At 35.8% G+C, this 22845-nt stretch overlaps 1 protein-coding gene across 1 annotated transcript in view; it reads left to right on the top strand.

The window, feature by feature from the left end:
• The window catches only part of LOC145663760 (insulin-degrading enzyme-like), a 215878-nt gene that overhangs the window by 124596 nt on the left and 68437 nt on the right, over window positions 1–22845 (top strand). Inside the window, exons 13-17 of the mRNA XM_081729848.1 lie at window positions 136–246; window positions 2238–2358; window positions 7506–7597; window positions 12990–13101; window positions 19757–19914. Coding sequence (XP_081585974.1) covers window positions 136–246; window positions 2238–2358; window positions 7506–7597; window positions 12990–13101; window positions 19757–19914 — 594 coding nt within the window. The remainder of the gene's footprint in view (window positions 1–135; window positions 247–2237; window positions 2359–7505; window positions 7598–12989; window positions 13102–19756; window positions 19915–22845) is intronic.

Below are 22845 nucleotides of genomic sequence, written 5' to 3'. Positions count from 1 at the left end.
ATTACATTGCAGCCTCAAAGACCGTTGTAATTATATTAACACTTGCTCCATACTTTTTAAACAGATTTCATATTTATAATTTTTATTTTGTTTTGTTTCTTTAATTTTTTAATTTGTGTTCTTAACCATTTCCAGCTGAAGTTGTCTGGATTTAACAGTAAACTTCACGTTTTGTTAGACAAAATAATGGAAGAGATTACAACATTTAAGATTGATCCTAAACGATTTGATTTACATAAAGAAGACGTAAGTTAATTTCTTTTTATATACTTTTCTTTAACTTACAATGTTTCAATTTTGCTCTCAAATCTTGCAAACTTCATTTGACTAATTTCTCATCATATAATGACGAAATTTTGCACAAAGACAGAAGTCGGATGACAATATAATATTCCATTCTTACTTTCATGTATTTCTGTATATTTATATGTTTTATAACAAAGAGTAATTTTTAGTTGGACCTTACGGAGACGGACAATATAGATCGTATCTTCAAATCTTGCAATCTTAATTTAACTCATTCCCGGCGTTATACAATGATAAAATTTCACACAGCGACATAAATCGGATGACAATACTATACTAGATTGTTACTTTCATATATTTATAATATACATTTTTAACTTAGAGTAATTTTAGTTGGACCATATGGAGATAGACAGTATGAAATATGAAGTATAAATAAAAAAAATGTATAAACTGTAATAATTATCTTAGAAAATGTATTTAATCATGACTAAAGTAGAAAATAAAATAATAAAAAATCAGTTAAGAATGCTCCAAGAGCATTGCTAAAACGAACTTAAAAAGAATTAATTTTTCTTATTAACTTTTACAGGCTTTATACCAATTGTTCTAGGTACTTTATTATTATACTCATCAAAACAATTCTTGCAATATGTTTATGCATTTATAATTTCCTTGAGTACTAAATTTTTTCCACATGCTTTGTTTAAGAGCTCTGTTAAAACGTTTTACGATATGCTGTTTTACGAAGACATTTGCTCAAAATGGAGGGCTCAAAATTCAAAAATTTGCAAAATATCATCTCTCTATGACTTACGGTTCCCGAGATATGGCTCCTTAAATTTCCCGAAATCGGAACTTTTGGAGCCAATATCTGGGGAACGGTGGCCAATTGGACACTTCCCGAATACAATAACCGAGATTCGGGCATGTTCTTAAATATTCGTAGCCATGACGGGCGTTCTAAAAACGTATTGTATGCAATACGCAAGGTCTCAGGAGGTTAGGAAGCAACTGAACTGAACCATTTTGAAAGAGCAGAAAATTTCCTATACAATAGAGATTTTTAGCTTTTTATTAATACTTGTTCTCCAGAAATAATGGTCATTTTCCGAAAAAAAAATGTATATATTTCAGAATTATATTAAATTTAACCGAGATTTGTCACTTTTATTGGAATGTTGAAATGTTCTTACGATTAATAGCCATTATTCATCTTCAAACAATGATTTTAGTATGAAAGCTAAATTTCAGGATATTTCTTCTTTCTTGACGTTAGGCGAAATGTTCTTCCATCCCCTCCCAATTGAATTATTTCTACTGCTAAAGCTGCATGTTGCATTTCATTTTCTTTCTTTCTTTCTTTTCTTAAAGGAAAACACAAATGTTACTTGTTTTGTTCTTCCATACATTTGTACGGTCCAATCGTTAATAACAGAACCGTAGCCAAATGCTCACTCTTCTTCTTATTATTATTTACTTTTAAAACATGATAACGAAACCTTGAAATGCGACTAACGTGACATAGGAATTTAATCACTAGGCGTGTCAAACAATTTCCCCCATTGATTTTTGCATCGAATAAAATCTCAGAGAAACTTACAAGGGCCTTTCAAGATAAATAATCCACTCTATATATAAACTCACCTATATATATATATATATATATATATATATATATATATATATATATATATATATATATATATATATATATATATTACTTAATGTTGTTTCAATTTCGTGTTTTAGTGCCTCTGTCACTTATCTTAATGTTGCCAGTTGAAAGTTGTATTTAATTGAAGTTTACAATGTTGTTTTACAAAATTAGTTACTAGTCTCCCTTTGCTGATGAATGCAATAAAGAAAATAAATAATACAGTAAAATAAAGAAAATAGAATTGTAGAGGATATGGGTAAGTTACAACATATGTGCTTCTTTTTCAAATGAGTGCAGTGCTTATGTAAGCTTTGTATTTTTCTTATTTCAGTATAGGAGAAGGTTAAAAAATGTAAAAGCAGAGCTTCCAATTGAGCATGCTAATATCCATAAAGATGATGCATTAGAACAAGATTCGTGGAGTTATTTGGAGATGTTGCAAGTAATAAATGGTACGTTTATAAAACCGACATCTATATTTGGATAATGTTATTTAGAAAGATTACTGAAGGAAAATTCTTAAGTTGCGCCTCCACAGCAACCGAATGAGATTGCAAATTCAAATGCGAATAGTATTAAATTAACGTATCTCTTAAAGATTCAATGCAAAATTTTATACTTAAAACTCGTATCTTAAGCACTTTAGAATGCAATAACAATATATTGTAATGTCCTACATGGTGTTGTGTATAAACAATTCTACACAAAACCACGTGGTTTACAAACACCACCACGTGGTTTAGCAAGAGGATTCCACACACCAGATCGATCTACAATCACCTGCAGACGACGGGCTTCTGTCCCCTTCCACGGAGCAGACGATGTCAACGGAGCAGCAGCGCCACCGCCACCCAAGGACCTCTATAAATTGGATGGACCACGGCAATTCTATAGCAGTTCACTGGTGCCCCTCCTATTGTTTGCTTTGGAACATTATGAGTAACTAACCCCAGGCCTCTAGCCTGCTTCGGGACTACGCCCTTCCTTTCTCCTGGCCTAGCCTGCTTCGGGGCTTTGTCGGGAATCCCAACCTCAGCCGCTTAGCCTGCTTTGGGGCTCTGTGGTCGCCTAACCACCCCTCTGCTTGCTTCGAAGCTTAGGGTCCCTAACGCCACTCTGCTTAGCCTGCTTCGGGCCTTTGCAGAGATCCTGTCTGCGACCTTACGGTCAAAGATTACCTTTAACTAACCTTGTAAATTTGGAGGGATTAATTGTATAGTATTTTGTGAAAATCCTTTTTACAGTGGAACTTTTATAATAAAAGCCGGTAGTGGGAGTCGATTCCGGACGCACTTTTTATTAACGCTCTACCTATATCATATATGGGACAAAGTTTTACAATATTGATATTTTTCACTTAACCAGGAAAGAAACAATTAACATTTTATGCAATATGCTATTCTGTTTCTGAATGAATATAATGTTACTCCCTATTAGTGAACTTTATAGTGTCTGCCAGGGCTTAATTTTGCTGTAAAGAGACACAGCAATACTACTTCATACATTCTAATTCACATTAAAATAAGTATGAATACTATGAAACTTAATATAACAAACATAATAAATATATGTGTGGGTCTTAACAAGGAGATTGTTTACCATATGTGTGTAATAATGGATTCGATCTTCAACGGAGGACTGTCTTCAGTAGCATAAATAGTGTTAAATTCAGGATTAGTTATTTTGATCAAACAGACAGTGGGACAAAATAGTTTCATTATTTTCTTCTGTTCTAAAATTATATTTCCAACAGATTATTCCTCCCTAAGTGTCGTTTCTATCGGCATATCCTGAGTCGGAAATTACATTAATTCCACTGCAGACAACAAGCCAGTCGTAACATTTTGGAAGAAGATACCCAATACGTTGGGATCGTTGTTATACGCATCTGTAGTCCGTTTCCAAAATTGACAGATTGAACTGCACCTACTCCCACGGGTACGTGTTTCAAGGGTTATAGTTACGCCCACGGAAGGACGAGAAACCTCATACTTTTAGGAATTATTTATTGCCTATCTAGCTTTCTGAAAAGTAGGTAATAGACCCACTTTTCGTTGCTCATACGCAAAATATCGAGCGGTTCTGGCGAGACGCAAAGGACAGCATTCCGAGATATGGGAACAAAAGACACCATTTCGTCGGACATCTGGCCTCCTTTCTTTTCAAGAAAAAGTATCCCCTCCCAACGCGGTTTCACAACTTTCTGTTGGAAGTCGCTCGATTGTATTGTCCAACCATTTGAGGTATGTGAAAATGAATAATTCCTGGTACTTTCTCTCTTTTTCGTTGCATTTCTGACATTTGCCCTTGTACTTTATGTGTGTCTTTTTAGTGCCCTTGTACTTAATGTATGAGTATGTGTAGGGGCAATTGAACACATATCGTATGTTTCGTGCACGTAGATAGTTTTTACTGTTCCACTACCTATAAAATTGATTACATTTGATGTACAAGTGGTAATAGAACACACAACAAACGCAGGTCACGCTGTATTCTCACTCCATGTTGGAGTGTGAATACAACATGATATGGGTTTCTCGTGTACTCTATTACCATTTGTACATCAAATATAATCCATTTTGTAGGTAGTGGAACAGTAAGAAGTAACCTCGTCCACGGGAGATAAGTAGCTGTTCTTAACTATTACCGTTTCAAGTATAAATAGATTTGAGGTTCGGTGTACAAATGAGAAACTCCGACAGCGAAGTCCAATATTGTAATGCTGTTTCACATACATATGAATAACTGGTGATTTAGTCGTCAAGCTGTACATAAAATCATATGTTTCGTTCATATTACGCAAAGTACCCACAAAACAGCATATGAATCTTTATCTGACTTTTATTCTGTTTCCTCTAACTTTCTGACAGCCTTTACTAAATAATATCTTTACATTTGAAATATTCAATATTATTCAATATTTAATATTTAATATTATAATTATTCTTATCCTTCAATATTCATCATACATCATATTTTCATTACTTTAAATTCTTCATATCACATAATATTAACTATTATACATTATATACCGTCGAAGCTGTTCCAAAGTTAGTATTACACAATGACGTAGTCATAATTACAAATCATAATTGATTCTCAATCCATACGCCTGTAACTTGTCCATTCTTTGAAACGAAATTCGCAATAGTTTCTCAATATCTAAATATTCATCCGGCCAGTTAATTCAAACACAGTTACCCATTTATAAATACTAAAATAGTCGGAATTAGCATTAGATATGTTGATCCGAGGCTTAATGAATTACAACCACATACTTTAAAATAAAATCACCGATCACAAAATAACAAACTCACATATTTTTAATAAATCCTGTTATATTCTATTATCGATTCGAAAAAGATTTCTTAGGTTTTAATTTTAATATCCGGGGTTACAAACCAATATCCGAATCGACCTTTGTCCTAATATGAAGTAATGCGCTGAGGCACAGGCACAGATTAGCGGTGCATTACAAGATAAGAAGCAATGCAGACACTGTCGTTTATCGCATATTTGGAAATTCATACTCAGACTTGGCTACAGTGGATCAGGCACGTAGCCAGGATTTCGTGAAGGGGGGGGGTCCGTGACATGAAATACTGTGGTCATCACAAAAGGGACTCGATCACTCTAAACTATTTTACTGGAACATATATTGGTTCGTTTAACCAGGATTTCGTAACAGGGGGGGAGGGATGAAATTCTGAAGGTCCAGGAGCTCGATCAATCTAAACTACTTTACTATCAACATATATTGCTTTGTTAGGACAATAAAATGAGAATATGTTGGCAAGTATTCTAATAACAAACTATGAAGAAATTTCCAGCAAAATAATAATTAAAAAAAAAAAAGTATAGAAAAAGATTTTGCAATATTTACGTCCTTCTCCTGTTTATTCAAATTTAACAATTTTCCTTTCGTTATGACCTCAATTATTATAAAAAGTACATACTGAATATTGTCTTGTAAACTAAGTTTTTTGTGTTTGTCTGTCTGTCTGCGTGCGGCCTGGGGACCAGACGAGTAGATCGAGAGTTACCAAATTTTGGTCATGGGTGCCTTGGCCCAGGCCCCAGATCAAGAAGAAGCGTTTTTTTTTTTCAAATTTCGAAACAGTGGGGTCTCAGAGGGACGTTTACCGGAACCGGCTTGGGAACAAGACAAATTGACCGAGAGTTACCAAATTTTAGTCACCAATACCTTGGTCCAGGCTCCAGACCAGAGTTAAACGTTTTTGTCGAAATTCAAACCATGGGGTCTCAGGGGGGCGTTTACCGGGACATGTAAAAGTAGTAGAAAATGACTGATATTTATTTATTTATTTAATAATCACCAGATACAGCTCAGAGGCCATTTTACATTGAATATCCAACAACATTAACAATGGAAAGGATTTGGGAAGGTATCGACCAGGGCCTGTTTAGTAGGTGCCATCCCGGCATTTGCCTGGTAGGACTGAGGGAAACCCTGGAAAACCTCAGTCAGGATGGTAGGCAGCGGTATTCGAAGCCACGACCTCCCGAATGCGAAGCCAACGCTCTACCACTTGAGCTATTAGTGTCGAATTCATATTTTCGCGGTCGCTGAAATCAATGGTGAAACTCCAGTCGCATTAACTTCCAAATTCACGCTTTTCGGCTCCGGGCCGGGGGTCACCGGAGGGGGGGTGATATACAAGACATATAAAAGTAATCCAAAATTACCGATATTAGTGTCAAATCCATAGTTTTCACGGTCGCTGAAATCAATGGTGACACTTCCATTAGCGATGACTTCCAAATACAGCCCCTGTGCGAAGCATGTGTATATTCAACTAGTTTTACAATATATGCGTTCCTTTCTCTGTTGAATCAAATGCTAACAGAACTTTCTTTCAACATTTTTTTTGTTTGTTTTTATTATTCCGTCAACTACTGTCGGTTCCAAATGACAGGTTAAAGGAGCAACAGAAAATTGTCCTTGAAATAACATGTTTGATACTGCAAGAATGCGATTACGAAAAGTTATGATTAAAAATGTCCACGCTGTTACACAACGGCACTTATGCTTTCGAAAGCTTGAAATCTCCCTGACTAGTAGCAGGAATTCTGAGAATTCCATAACTTTTCTTGAAATTTCAAATTCCCTGGCTCTTCTAGAATACCTCGCTTACCTCGCCACCATATTGCAAGTAATACAAATCTCCTAATAAGAAAGAGTGAGCCAAAGCTTCATGTAGTTTTCTTTTTAATTTTTAACGCTGATCCTTCTTTTTGTCATTTCATTTTGTTTTATTCTTCCTTATTTTTTTCATTTCTGGTCTCGAAGGGGGGGGTCCGGACCCCCCCCCTTGGCTACGTGCCTGAGTGGATGAATCCTCTAATTTTTTTTAAGAAAGCGAAAATATATACTTGTGATCTAGCAGTTTAAAATCAGTAACCAATTTAATCTCAAATTTCCTATGAATATTAAGGAATATTTTTACCCCGCATACGTACTAGAATAAATATAATTGTAGATATTTATATTGTATGTAAAGTTTATTTTTCATTTGTATTATGCAACAAATGTACTTATTAATTTACAAAGTGCTAATTCGAATCTCTTGTTTTTCAGAAATGACTCCAGAAATGTTAGCCAGTTTTATACCACAGTTATTCAATAAAATTCATATTGAGAGTCTGATTTATGGAAATGTAAATAAGGAAGTAAGTTTTACTCTTTTTAATATATTTCCGCAATTATCTCATCTAATTGAGTATTATACTACAATTAGTAAAGTCTATGTTTAAGATCTCACTTACGGATTGTAGATCATGAAGTAAGTTTTACTGTTTTAATGTATTTCCGTAATTATCTCGTCTAATTTATTTTATACCACGGTTAGTAAGGTTCATATTGAAGCAATGCAGTAACAAATCTCTAACGCGCCATGATGCAGAAGGGTGTTTAGGAGTCACAAACCAGCCAGTTATTTTGAAGATGTAACAGTTAAAGCTTGATCCCTTTGCCGAAAGCTCCCTTGAATTGATTTATAAACCTATGTGATTCCGCGGCCGGTTCGTCAGAAGTTCTGTCAATTCTCCGGTCATAATCGGATGAGTTCCATCAAATTGCAATTTAGTGAAATTTCTTGATTTTACTGAGGTCAAACTCAATTTTGATATCCAATAAGTCGGGAACCAAAAGTCTGCAAATCATAATATTTTACATCAAGCTAGCAAGCGTACGAAGATAGTCAAGATCTACCATCATACCAAGTTTGGTCAACATCAGATCAGTTTTATCGATAGCGATGTATCGAAATTTTGTGATTTCACTAAGTTCAAATCGAAATTTGATAGTCAATAACACGAGAACCTATGGACTGCATACCATAATATTTCATATGCCTACTGATCTTGTATAATTCTATTATCGTAAGAAATTTGGTTAAGATCGGAGTAGTATCATAGATAGCATTGCATATAAAATATTCTTTTACGAAATCCAACCTCGAATTTGGTGGCCAATAACTCAGGAACTGACGGTCTGCATACCATAATATTTCATATGCCTACTGAGCTCGTCAAGGTCTATCACTTGCCAAAGTTGGTCAAGGTCGGATTAGTATTGTCGATGGTATGTCATATAAAATATTCTTTCACGAAATTCAACATCAAATTTGATGCCCAATAATCCAGGATGCAAGGATCTGCACACCATAATACTTCATTTGTACACTAAGCCTATGAGGTTCTATCACCATCCCAATTTTCGTCAGATCGGATAAGTTTCATCAATTGTTTTTGGGTGAAATTTCTTGATTTCATTGAGTTGAAATTCAGTTTTGATGGCAAATTACTTGGGAATCAAACATCTACAACTATAATATTTCGCATCTAGCTAGCAAGCGTACGAAGATCGTTAAGATCTACCACCATCAACATCAGGTGAGTTTTATCGACCATGATGTATTTACGGTAGATTTCTTGATTTCACTAAGTTCAAATCCAAATTTAATGGCCAATATCTCTAGAACCTATGAACTGCATATCGTAATATTTCATTTGCATACTGAGCTTGTCAATGTCTACCACGGCAAATTTGGTGAAACTCGGCCAGTGGCGTAGGGAAGGGGGGGCAGAGGGGCCGCCCCCCCCCAAAGAGGTCCGACAATGTACTTTGGTACTTTGATGTTTGTAATTTTTTTATATATTTTTATGTTTATATATTTTTTTGTTTGTAATTTTTCTATGTGTACCTATAACAGCACTTGGGCCCCCCCCAAACACACATCCTGGCTACGCTACTGAACTCGGCTTAATATCGTTAACAGTATGCCTTATAAAATATCCTTCACTAAGTCCAATCCCAAATTTGATGTTCAATAAGTCAGGAGCCATAGATCTGCACACAATTATATTTATATTGGGTACTAAGCTCGCAAAGCTCTATGACCATCTAATGTTCGTCAAGATCAGATGAATTTGATCCATCGCGTCCTTGTGATTGACTTTTTTTAAATAAGGAAAAAAAACAAATGTATGTAATGTTAAACCATCGACATTCATTCTGTTGATGTATGTTGATGTATTTTGATGCTGAAAATCTGAAAATGTGATTTTCCCGATGGTAGAGAAAGAAATCAAACCTGTATATATTTTAGGAAGTAGATCCGGAGTTGGAGATGCAATTTTTAATACTTTATACCAATATAAAACACGGGATCTAAGGGGGGAAATGCGTAAAGCTCAACTACGATGACTTGATCGGTGGCAGAATTGGAAACTAAAGTTAAAGGAGTATATGTACCAAGGATCTTATAAAATAGAGGATCTGCCTTTACAACAAAATCTTGAAGCCATACGTCACAGTTTCGCCACTCCTACTCTGCCCATTCCGCCCAATAGGATCGCAATGTTTTGAGCCAACAATCATGGCGCAAACGAAAGTATCCAATCAGACAATGGCAGAAACGACAGTAGCCAATCAGACGTGCCGATGCTCGTTTTTTTTTTCATCGATTTAATAGGATGAAGATTCATATGGGCAGATCCTCTATTTATAACTTCCTTGATATATACCAAACCACTGCATACTAAAACGTAGAAGATATTAGTTAGAGAGGATTCATTAGTATATATTACAAGTATATACTAATGTAATGTTGGGTTAGCATATAAATTCCAATTATTTTAGTTGGACAGACATATTCATTGTAGATGAACTTCAAAATTAAATAAAATCATTAACTGAATGGTTTCCTTTAACAGCGTAACAAAATGTTGAAAATAATCTTGATGAAATAAATCTCATTATGTATAAGAACTCTTGGCATAAATGAAAAAGATAACCAAACGATTACTCATAGCAACAACAATCGACACGAAGAACAACAGATGGATAACTTAAAGGAACAAATGAATGGAAAGATAGATGAATAGTTTGGTTGTAAATCAGAAAACTTGTAACGATCTTACATTGTTCCATATTTGTTAGTTAATCTTCTTCTACTTATCAATTTACATGCACTTTTTTTTATTCTTTCGGGGCCACGGTGGTTCAGTGGTAGAGCGTTCACCTCTGGTGCATGGAGTCCATGGTTCGATTCCAGTTCGCGCCAAGTGAGCTTTGTGGCGGACAATCACCGTGTGCGTGGGTTTTCTTAGGGTTCTTCCACTTTCTTCATTCCCCCATTTTTCTTCATTTCTCATCACCACCGTCTCCTTTACCTTAGCCGGCATAACCGTGAAACGTAAAACTTAAAGATTTCATTTCTTTTTTCATTTTTCTTTTTCTTTTCTTTCACTTTCTTTTTACTTCCAAAGCCAAATATCTCTTTCCTAACATGTTTATGACTATTTTAGAACATTGTTCTTTGCAAATACTTTCGTACTACCCATTTATATTTAGTAATATTCCAGAGTAACTATTTATTTTAAGCTATTCTAATTTTTATTTGTCGTTTACCATATCAGGGCTATTTCAGATTATTTTTCTCATTACAATTTTTCTGTCATTTTATGTTTAAAATTTATGCTAAATACTTCAGAATATTTACTATTCTTACCTTTAATGTATATTACATTCATTCTTCATTCATTGCTCTATAATTTTCTGTTTATTCATTTTTCTTTTTTCCTCGTTTTCTTGTCTAATTCGTATCTTACCTAATAGTCATTGTTACAGTAATTTTAGGTTTTACTATCAACTCATATTTATAGCCACATATCCTCAATCTTCTGGGATTACAAGTAGCAGGAATATCAGTTTTCTTCACAATTAGAAATATTAACAATTTTAGTTCCCAGTCCACAAATAGCTCTGACCAGATCAGGAAGCACACATTTATTATTATTATTATTATTATTATTATTATTAATTTGGTTTAACGTTTCATGATTATGCTCCGAGATTAAGGGAGAAGTGGTAATGCCAATGAACGAAATGGTGAAATGAATAAAGTGGAAGGAAACGTGAGAAATCCCAGGAAACACGCTCACGATGTTTATTCATCACAAAGACTACTTGGCAGAATTTGAGATCGAATAAAGGACTCTACGCATTAGACGAGAGCGTTCTACCACTGAGTCACCACAGCCTCATAGCATATGTTTAATTGACTGATGGTCAGTACATTAGCACTGAATGTCATGAATTTTCGCTTTCTACGAATACATACATTGAAATTACAATGGTTATGTTTTGCACTAATCTAGAAACATTTTGTTGAAAGAGAGAATTAAAAGTTTTGTTCATATTTCTCGAACAAGAATCTTTAGGAATAAGTAGACCGAAAGCATGGAAGATAAGAAAAAAATGTTGCCTGAAAATAAATATGATTTATATACCGCCCAATGCCTTATTTACCTAGCGGTCATATTATAAAGGTAACCAAGTACGTTCTGCCGCTTTTTGTGGAGGTCTGTGTTCAATTGGCCCCCACACCGTGAGTTGAATGCGAATGGAAAAAATGAAATAAAATTTTTGAGTTTTACGTCCCACGGTAATGCCGGCTAGGCTAAAGGAGACGGTGATGATGAGGAATGAATGAAATGGGGGAATGAAGAAAGTGGGAGGAAACAGGAGAACCCCGAGGAAACCCACGCACACGGTGTTTGTCCACCACAAAGTTCACTTGGCGGGATCAGGGTTTGAACCAGGGACTCCATGCACCAGAGGTGAACGCTCTACCACTGGGCCACCGCGGTCCGAATGCGAATGGAGATAAGGCGAAGATCAGTTGTTGGTATGGGTATATCCAACATACTACCTGGTTGTGGAAGTACATCGGGAACTGTTACCAGCTGGTCAGAGTATCAATGCAACTCTACTGTCAGCAGTTGAGCAGTGTTCAAGAAAAACTCTGGAACCAGCACTTCTGAATCGAAAATGGGTAATCCTGTTACGGGACAACGCTATGTCCCACATGGCTAGGATGACCTGGGACACTCTTCTACGCCTTGGATGGGAAACACTATTGCATCCGCCATATTTCCCGGACATTGCACCGTCCGATTATCACATGTTCCATTCCTTGGACAATCATCTAATAGGACGCCAGTTCAAATTCCTAGTAGAGGTGCAAAATGCACTTGATACCTTCTTCGCTTCACGGCCCACCAAGTTCTACCGCGATGGAATTTATGGCCTTCCAGAACGTTGGCAGAAGGTCGTCGATGCTGATGAGGACTATTTTTGATCTTCTTGGTAGGTCTTAGGCGACATATCAATGTTTGAAGGCGGTGGGTGAAAAAGCGAGAACTTTCTTGGTTACCTTTATATTTTGAATCGAAAATGTAACTCTTGGAGCATTGTGCTTCCGTTGTCACAGGACGTAGCGAAATGACATACCTCATGTATAATGATTTTTTTTTCCACTACTAGAAGTGAGTCTACTTCTACGCTCTCTCACGAGAACACATTACTGATCCTCTATTTATAACATCTATTTGTACTGAGCGAATAATATAAATGAATTTAAAGGATATATTACATATTACATGTTTGGTTGATATGCACCAGGTTTTATTTCGATATTTTTAAAATATTATCAGAGGTATATTTATTCGATTATAATGAGAAATTTTGACAAGAGTTTAATTTATCGTATTTCAGAAAGCTTTAGCAACAATTCGTTTGGTGGAAGATAAAATCAAGGCTGCATTCCACGTCATACCTTTACTTCCGTCCCAGTTCCTACGCCATAGATGTATTCAACTAAAAGAAGGTATATTTTCTGATAGATTTATGTGTATTTAATATTTAGAAGTCAAATACATATTATATTAACATTTTTGTGTTGAATTTCTTAACACAAACTAAAGGATTCTCTCGTCCCTGCTTCGATGTGTATTATTTCACTGCGATACAAAACTTATGACCGGGTGGAGAAAATTTTTCACTCTCGAAAGTCCCATAATTCGTATAAAATAATTTAAAAAATGAAAATCTATGACATTTCGTTTCACACTTTCAAGTTATGTAGGATAAAAACGCTAAAATGTTCTTATTGCAAAACTGTTACTAGGTAGAAAAGTGCTTATCAAATATTTGTGCACTGGAAAGATGTTTTATTTATCATGGTAATTCTTAAATGTCTAAATTGAAGAATGTACACTCTCATACACCATTAAATACATTAATTTAATGACGTATACACTAATATAGGTATAAATATCGTAGCAGTAACATTCATTTGTTTCATCTTGGAAACCTTTAGAAACTTGCAGAGCAAATAAAACATTAGTGTCGTAGCTGCTGTAGGAACCAGTTTCTATGAAGCAGTATTCAATACCATTATTTCTAACCAGATACTTGGGTTCAGGAGTACGAATTAGGTTAGCTGGTCTGTTGAAATTAGAAATTATATTTTTGGGCATTACAGACATCTAATTCCATCACATATGAGGGATGACGTCCGTCAGTGATCACACACTGTAGGGAAGCAGAAAGGAAGCGGCCTGAGACTTGTATATTAAGTGCCGTGCCGTCATTTGCTTGGTATGAATAAGGAAAACCCATAAATAACCTTACTCACGATGGCTGGGCTGAAAAAGGCTTTTATACTTTTTCGGCTGAGTGTCCCTATCTACAAGGAAGGGTCACGCAGTGGCTCCGCTGAGATCCGAACGAGACAATTGTGTTTTTGCATTTGATATGTTATAATTAGACGAATCCCAAAGTTATACGTGCCACCGGGCGGAATGTCGTGAGTTACAACATATTTTGTAATATAAAAGCTACAAAGCTGGCAGAATAGTTTGAACCGAGTCATTTGTTCGGAAACAGTTGGGTAAATGGAAAACTCGGACAATACGTATCCCATCATTTTCAACGACAAACATTTTTGGGGTAAAAACTTTGTCCCAGGGTCCCCCGCAGGGTCCCAGACGGGGTCCAACTCAAAATTTTTCAATGGCAAAGGGGGTTAAGTGGCACATCATTTGAAAGCTGTTGTAAAATGAAAGAAAATGCAGCAAGTCTCGACTCTCTACAACAACCCTGTGCAAAATAGCAATGTGTCAAAGTGTAAACGAAAACTTAATTGAAAAGTCCATGGTCACCCTTATAAATCGGAAACGGTAAGACAAATGTGAAAACAGGAAAGGATGTGTGGCATTATTTTCAAAGTACAACGATTAAAGTGAAAACGTCTTGTCCCAGGGTCCCCACATGGTCCCAGGTGGGGTCCAACTAAAAAGTTTCAAATGGCAAGAGAGGTAGAACATCGTTTGAAAGCTATTGTTAAGTGAAAGAAGACGGAGCGCATCTCGACTTTCTACGACAACCCTGTCCAAAATTGCGGCGGGTCAAAATGTAAACAAAAGCTTATTTGAAAATCTATTGCCACCTTGAATCCAAGAGGGCCGCTTCAAACCTATGTTATTCATAGTAGAAATCTAAATCTCTATTTTTCTCTATTATGTATTTAGAAATAATAGGAAGACTAAAGAACAATTGAATTTCGATTCACTACAACTATTATTTCATTCGGTAACAACACATATATATTTTGTTCTTAATGCACGTTCCTCACGGTTCTCTGGACATTATTTACTTGAATATAACGAATATGCGATGAACACACAACTCTGATTTCCTACTCATGCTGCTAAACAAAAGTTGAATACCTTCGGGTATTTTTCTAATTTTGTCATACGTAGTACATACAGAAAGAACTTGGTGCACCAGTAGGTCGGGGGCTCTATTGTAACGTATTCGTGATGGTTACATTTGTATGTCATTCGTTGGTTTGATCGCAATTCTTCAAGCAATACCAAATATACAAAAAAAAAAAAAAATCATTTGCAAGATTGGTGAATAGTACCAAACATGTGTAAGTCATTTCAGTACATCGAGCTGCGTCAAACTTTGTTGGTTTGGTCAGAGTATTCCAAGAAATAACATATTTATATACAAACTCATTTTTCACGCTGGCAGCGACATTGGATTACAGATTATACTCTTTGATATTTTGTGGATATCTACTATTAACCATAAACGTTCGCTTCTCCAACACCAGTGGTGTGAGCTGGATATGCGTTCAATACATAATGCGGCATTTTGAACTCAGGATGTTGCGTTTTTGAAGATTTTGCATATTTTATTCACTTACTAATCGACATTAATGTCAAATTTGTTTTCGTAGCTTCAGCAGTTTGGTACGCTTATCCTTTCGATATAGGTTTGAAGCGGCCCTCTTGGATTCAAGGTGGCAATAGATTTTCAAATAAGCTTTTGTTTACATTTTGACCCGCCGCAATTTTGGACAGGGTTGTCGTAGAAAGTCGAGATGCGCTCCGTCTTCTTTCACTTAACAACAGCTTTCAAACGATGTCCTACCTCTCTTGCCATTTGAAACTTTTTAGTTGGACCCCACCTGGGACCATGTGGGGACCCTGGGACAAGACGTTTTCACTTTAATCGTTGTATTTTGAAAATAATGCCACACATCCTTTCCTGTTTTCACATTTGTCTTACCGTTTCCGATTTATAGGGGTGACCATGGACTTCTCAATTAAGTTTTCGTTTACACTTTGACACATTGCTATTTTGCACAGGGTTGTTGTAGAGAGTCGAGACTTGCTGCATTTTCTTTCATTTTACAACAGCTTTCAAATGATGTGCCACTTAACCCCCCTTGCCATTGAAAAATTTTGAGTTGGACCCCGTCTGGGACCCTGCGGGGGACCCTGGGACAAAGTTTTTATTCCAAAAATGTTTGTCGTTGAAAATGATGGGATACGTGTTGGCCGAGTTTTCCACTTACTCAACCGTTTTCGAAGAAATGACTCGGTTCAAACTATTATGCCAGGTAAATTTTTTGTAGTTCTTACATTACAAAATATGTTGTAACTCACGATATTCCGCTCGGTGGCACGTATAACTTGGGAATTCATCTAGTTATAACATATCAAATGCAAACACAATTGTCTCGTTCGGATCTCAGCGGAGCCACTGAGTGACCCTTCCTTGCTAGAATCTGACCCGAGATCTCTCGCACCAAAAATGAGACCATTAGCGACTACGCTACGAAGGACACCTGGTTTATTGGAAATGAGAATAACTTTAACAATTTGATATATGAATATAAATTGCGAGCAGTGATAATAGTCAATATAGCAAGTATATACAAAGTCAGTACAAAGCTTTTCCTTTTATTTATTAATTTGTTGTTTAGAAAATAATATATAGATGAACGTTACCTTTACACATTGTCTTAGTGTTTTTTTTAAACTCTGAATTATGTTGTTCCACCTTCTGTCTAAGTTCCCTTCATTAAGATTAAAATAGAAATCGTTGGTCCTAATAAAGAGCGATTCAAAAATACTTCTGTTGATTTGAAAAGCACACTGATGTCATATGTCTATATTAACTACACATGTATTTGATCATTTGATTTTTGCAAATGTCTTGAGAGGCCTGAGGTAGCTGGTTATTTCCTCTAGAGTCCATAACATATTCTTTAATTGTGGTTGAAATATTTATTTTGGTCATGACTACATATATATGATTAAACGGCGTAACAAACATATTGGCATTTGAAGGCGGCGCTCCAAGTTCCCTTTAAATGCTGCTAGCAAATGAGAGGCCAGCGGTATTGCCACGTTTATTTTGTACACATCCATGTTTATCCCCTGTCACCTGATCGCGCTGTAGTTTATCTGCTTAGCCATAGCCATACTCCTTTACTACTTGGCAACGTCGCGCCAGAGCTTGCGTTTTATTCGTTTAGCTGAAATGTCAAGATGTTTGTCACAGGCTTTAGATACATGAACATATTTCTTCTTAAACTCATGAAGAGGAAAGAGAATCTTTGAGATATTTCTTGTATTGTGGCATCGTTTTCACGAAATCTTTTTTTGTTTCACTTGATCCAGTGGACTGGCAGTCATACAAAATATAAAACGTTGCCGACTATAAAGAGTTAAATTTCTTGCTCAAATGAGGCAATTTTATAAAGGAAATTTACGCAAAAGATTGGATGACACAATTAACAGTGGAAAACGAAACTAAGACAATCTGTAAAATCAATGTTAGTTTATATTTTCTTTTCTAAACATCAAATTAACACAAAATTTATTTTCTTCTCCAATAGATTAGTTGATAGTATTCGCACTCTTAATCTCAAGAATCGGAAACTACTTCACAAAAACTAATTCCTACAACATCTACAACATTAGTGCTCCATTCGTTCTGGAACTTTCAAAAAGTTTTCTAGAAGAAACAAGTGAATGGTAGTGCTATATAATATTTATATCTATATGAGTAAAATAATCAATGTAATTAACCGTGTGTGAAAGCACACTTTCTACAATTTACACATTTAATAATTACCAGTACAATTTTAGCGTACTTTCAGTGCACAAACAGTTGATAAATATTTTTCTAACTCGAAACGATTTTTCAATAGGAGCATTTCAGTATTGTTGTCCTACATAACTTGAAAGTGTGAAATGTAATTTTATAGATTTTCATTTAAAAGGTATTTTATTCGAATTACGGGATTTTCCAGACTGAAATATTTACTCCATCATGTCATAAGTTTAGCATCGCAGTGAAATAATACACATCAAAGAAGGGGGCGAGAGAATCTTTCAACAGTTTGTGTTAAAAATTTAATACAGTGATGTTAATGTACTTGTATTTTTAAATAAAAGAATATGTGCTCATAATTTTACAGATTACGTTTTAAATTATAGATTGCGTAAGAGTTTACTGATTACTTCAGTTTTATTAAGTAATCTAGTTTGTTTATATCTTGTATTTACTACTTCACTATTACACACAAAAAGCGTTAACAATATATCATTTATTGATAATGATTTTATGTCTAGACTTATCGTAATAAATAATACTATAAAAAAATTAGAAAAATTATCGAAATTCTAAATTGTTACTGTAAATAAGGATTATATAAGTAAAATTCCTTAAGTAACATGAAATATCATTCTTTGATAGTTTACAGATGGCACTTACATTATTATGAAAACTACTTCAAACATTCACTTTTCCATTGATTTCTCAAGAAATATATTGGTTTATCAGCTGCATGCAGTGAATTCCGTCAACAATACTTAATATTATTCTCAAAATATAAGATGTTTCAGAATTTCTGTTATAATGCTCAGGATATGATTTTATTCATGAAAGCAAACCAAAAATATATGAGAAAAAAGAGGTATCGGAATTCTGAATTATGAGCCTTGCAGGGGATCGGGAAATAAACTTCGAGACTTCTTGTCAGAAATAGTAACAGTTAAACGGAGGCAGTGATGTCACTACTTTTAAAATGTCGTTGTACTAGCAGGCAGGCACATAGCCATGATTTCGTAAAAAAAAAAAAAAAAAAGGGGGGGGGGTCGTGACATGAAATACTGTGGTCATCACACCAGGGGCTCGATCAGTCTAAACTATTTTACTGGCAACATATATTGGTTTGTTAGGGCAACAAAATAAGGATATGTTAGTAAGTATTTTAGTGACAAACTATGAAGAAGTCTCGAGTAAAAGAATGAAAAAAAGTAGTGAAAAATCTTTTACAGTATTTATGTTCTTCCTTTGTTCACTTTTTTCTTTCATTATGACCTCAACTATTATAAAAAGTACATATCAACTGTTATAACAAGTACATATTCAATAATGTTTTGTAAAATATTTTACAATATCTGCGTTTCTTTCTCTGTTGAATCAAATATTAACAGAACTTTCTTTCTACATATTTTTTTTTCATTATTCCATCAACTACTGTCTGTTCCAAATGACAGGTTAAAGGAGCAGTAGAAAACTGTTTCTGAAATAGCATGTTTGATACTGCAGAGAAGCGATGACGAAAAATTATGATAAAAATGTCCACGTTGTTATGCTTTCGAAAGCTTGAAATCCTCTGGCTAATAGCAGAAATTCTGGGAATTCCGTAACTTTTTAGAAATTTCAAATTCCCTGACTTTTCCAGGATACCCCGCTCATTCGCCACCATGTATTGCAAATAATACAAATCTCCTCATAAGAAACAAACCAAATACTTGCTGTAGCTTTTTATTTTTAACGTTGATGCTTTTCTCTCGTTTCCTTCTGTTTCACTCTTCCTTAATTTTTTCATTTCTGGTTTCGAAGGGGGGGGGAGGGAAGATCCGGACTCCTCGAACCCCCTTGGCTACGTACCTGCTAGCAGGTATTTCCCAGTTCAAAATATTGAAGATGGCAACAGAAGTCTTTCAAACAAAACAAATTTCAATTGTCTCCCTAGTAAATATATGCCATTATAAGTACAAAGTTCTTTCGCACAATTAAATAAAATGTGATGTACAATTCAAAAAACTATAAAATTATCTACAATCTTAGTGAAAATCTTATGTGCGTTGATTTTGTTATATTTTCAGGGTGTCAATATGTTCTGCAAGTTCCAAATGATCTTCATCAATTATCAGCTACACTGATTTATTATCAGTATAAACTTCAATCTACAAAAACAAATATGAAGTTAGAACTCTTTAATCAAATTACTTATGAGCGGACTTTCAATATTCTTCGAACAAAGGTACATTAAAAATATTGGTTTTACGTTATACAAAAGCTGTCGCAGAGAAGATGAGACTAATTCGTGTATAGGAAAACAGCGACTTTCATTGACTAACAAATGTACTAGGGTGAAACGTAAGTTCATTATTTCCGATTGAGACCAAAACAGTCATGATTGCGTAGCAGTTCAAAGACAAGCATGTACATGGACCCCTCCAAGAATCATTAAAATGAAGCTTACAAACCAAAACACTTTTATACAGAATCAGCCATATCAAGTACACGTACATATTTCTCAAAACAGACACCATTGACAGGTAAGCAAGCGTCCATACGCTCCTGACTCTTTGTGAGTGTCTTTGAAAATTCGTCGTCAGGTAGCGAATTGAAGAAAACTTGCGCTGTGGTGATTACTTCTTTCTTTGTCATGAAATGACGACCACGTAAAGCGGACTTTAAAAGTGGAAATAGCCAAATGTCGCAGGTTGCAAGATCCGGGCTGTATGCTGGATGTGAGAAAATGTGTATTTTTCTCTTCGTTGCGTAATCTTGAAATGCCCGCGAAGTATGCAGGCATGCGTTATCGTGGTGCAATGTGAAGGAATTCTTCAAATATGTTCTCTTTTTTGCTACTTGCTGGTGCAGAGTCTCGACGAGTCCTTCGTAGTACCCAGGGCCGGCGCTAGAAGTTTTGCCGCCCTGGGCGGTACTTTCACATGCCGCCTCTTTATTGTTTTCTTTCTCAAATTTTGCCGCCCCTATATTCTTTTCTTTTTTCAAATTTTTCTGCCCATCAGACTTGCCGCCCTGGGCGGTGGCACGGCTCGACCCCCCTCGCGCCGGCCCTGGTAGTACCGGTACATTGCATTCACAATTTCCCTGGGAAAGACAATGCGTTGCACACCATGCCTTTTCAATCCCAAAATGGGATTACCATCACCTTACCTGCGCTCTTCTATTGCTGCACGTTCTTCTTACGAGGCGAATATGGCGACTTCCATGTGCCACTTTCTTGTTTTTAAGCCTGTCAAAGTCATGGATCCATATTTCATGGGGAGTTATGATTCGATCCAGAATGAGGGTTCCATACGTCTCTTTCATTGAGTCAAACATCCACACACTACTGTATCTGTTCTACTGTAAGAAAATGTGGTATCCATACTGACATGGAAAGGACATGAACTTGTCAACGGGACTTCCTAATCAAACCTAGTCCATTCGATAAACATAACAAAAATATGTTCATGCACAAAAAATTACGTGCCATGAGCAACGGAGTAAGTCCCTGGAGCCCATTGACCCTGTTAGTATAAAGAAAATCGTAGACTTGTAGTGAAATAGCTATTGCGTCAACACTGTTCTTTGGAAAGTCATGTTTTATAGTTCATTCTCTTCAAAATGAAACATGCTTTCCAGAGGTGCTATGTATTGGGGCTATAACGCACTTGAACAGGGAAAACTTGGAGAATGTCGGGAAAATTCCCTTCAGAAATCCCTTCCATTAACTTTGGACCTCTATGGAGTGGCCCCGGGTAAAATCACACAATCCAAATTTATCTCAAAAAAAAAAAAACAGTATAGGGGATAAGAAATATGTATATCAAGTTTTGTATTGATAGATGTAATAAATATTGGGAAAAGCTTGTATACCAATACACGATTTCCCCTCATACCTATTCTGTGTATCAATACAAAACTTGGTACACAGATTTCTTATCACCTATAGTATTTTTCGAGATACATTTGAATTGTGCACTTATACCCGGGGTTACTCCAGAGGGGAACAAAGTTGATGGGAGGGATTTCTGGAGGGAATTTTCCCAACATTCTCCCAATTTTCCCTGTTCAAGTACGTTATATACCCCAATATATAACACCTCTGGAAAGCTTGCTTTATAGTGAAGAGAATGAACTACAAACCATGGCTTTCCAATGAACAGTGTTAATGCAATAGCTATTTCACTACGAGTCTACGATTTTCTTTATAGTAACAGGTCAATGGGCCCCAGGGACTTACTCCGTTGTCCATGGCACCTAATGTTTTGTGCATGAACATATTTTTGTTATGTTTATCGAATGATTAGGTTTGATTAGGAAGTCCCGTTGACAGGTTCATGTCCTCTCCTTGTGAGCAAACTTTCTTCATTTGCAAATGATCACGCAAAATTCGGTGGACAGTGTCCTTCAGTATTTCCGGATGTACACTTAGCACTCTTACAGACATATGCTTGTCATCACAAATAATTGCTGCAACAGTATTCACTAGCGTCTCGTTAATCACAGATGTTTTTTTTTTTTTTTCAGAATGCGGAAGCAAATCACCTGATTCGCGCCCATCTTAGAATAATTTGTACCATCGGTACACTGGCTCTACTCAGCCTGTCTTGTTCGGCATATGCCTGTTGAAACATTGCATTTGTTTCCACAGCGGTTTTCTCTAAACGCCAACCAAATTTTATGACATGTCGCTGTTCATCTTCAATACGGTACTCATCGCAAAAAGCAATCTTATACAGGGTATCCCAAAAGTCCCCTGACATAGGGTAACTCTGTTATTGTCAGAGTTACAACAAAATGTAAGAGAGGAAGCCGTCTCCAAATATAATAATGTTTTCAAACTAAAGTGAAGGAATTCTTTAAATTGGACGAGCCGTTTGGGCTGTACACTTTTTATGTGCCCAATGTTAAATGAAAATGCAACGTTTCCATTTACCTGGACCCACAACATAAGTGAATGAAACTACAGTTTGAAATGGGGGCTGACCATCGACACGTTAGCGTAAAAGACAGTATCTTCATTCACTTATGTTGTGGTCCCAGGTAAATGGCAACGTTGCATTTTCATTTAACATTAGGCGCATAAAGAGTGTACAGCCCAAATGATTCGTCCGATTTAAAAAAAAAAAATCTTTCACTTTAGATTGAAAACATCATATTTGGAGACGGTTTC

Source organism: Thermobia domestica, chromosome 11, assembly GCF_964235325.1.
Source record: "Thermobia domestica chromosome 11, izTheDome1.hap1.1, whole genome shotgun sequence".
NCBI lineage: Eukaryota > Metazoa > Arthropoda > Insecta > Zygentoma > Lepismatidae > Thermobia > Thermobia domestica.
This window is presented reverse-complemented; position numbering and strand designations above follow the sequence as displayed.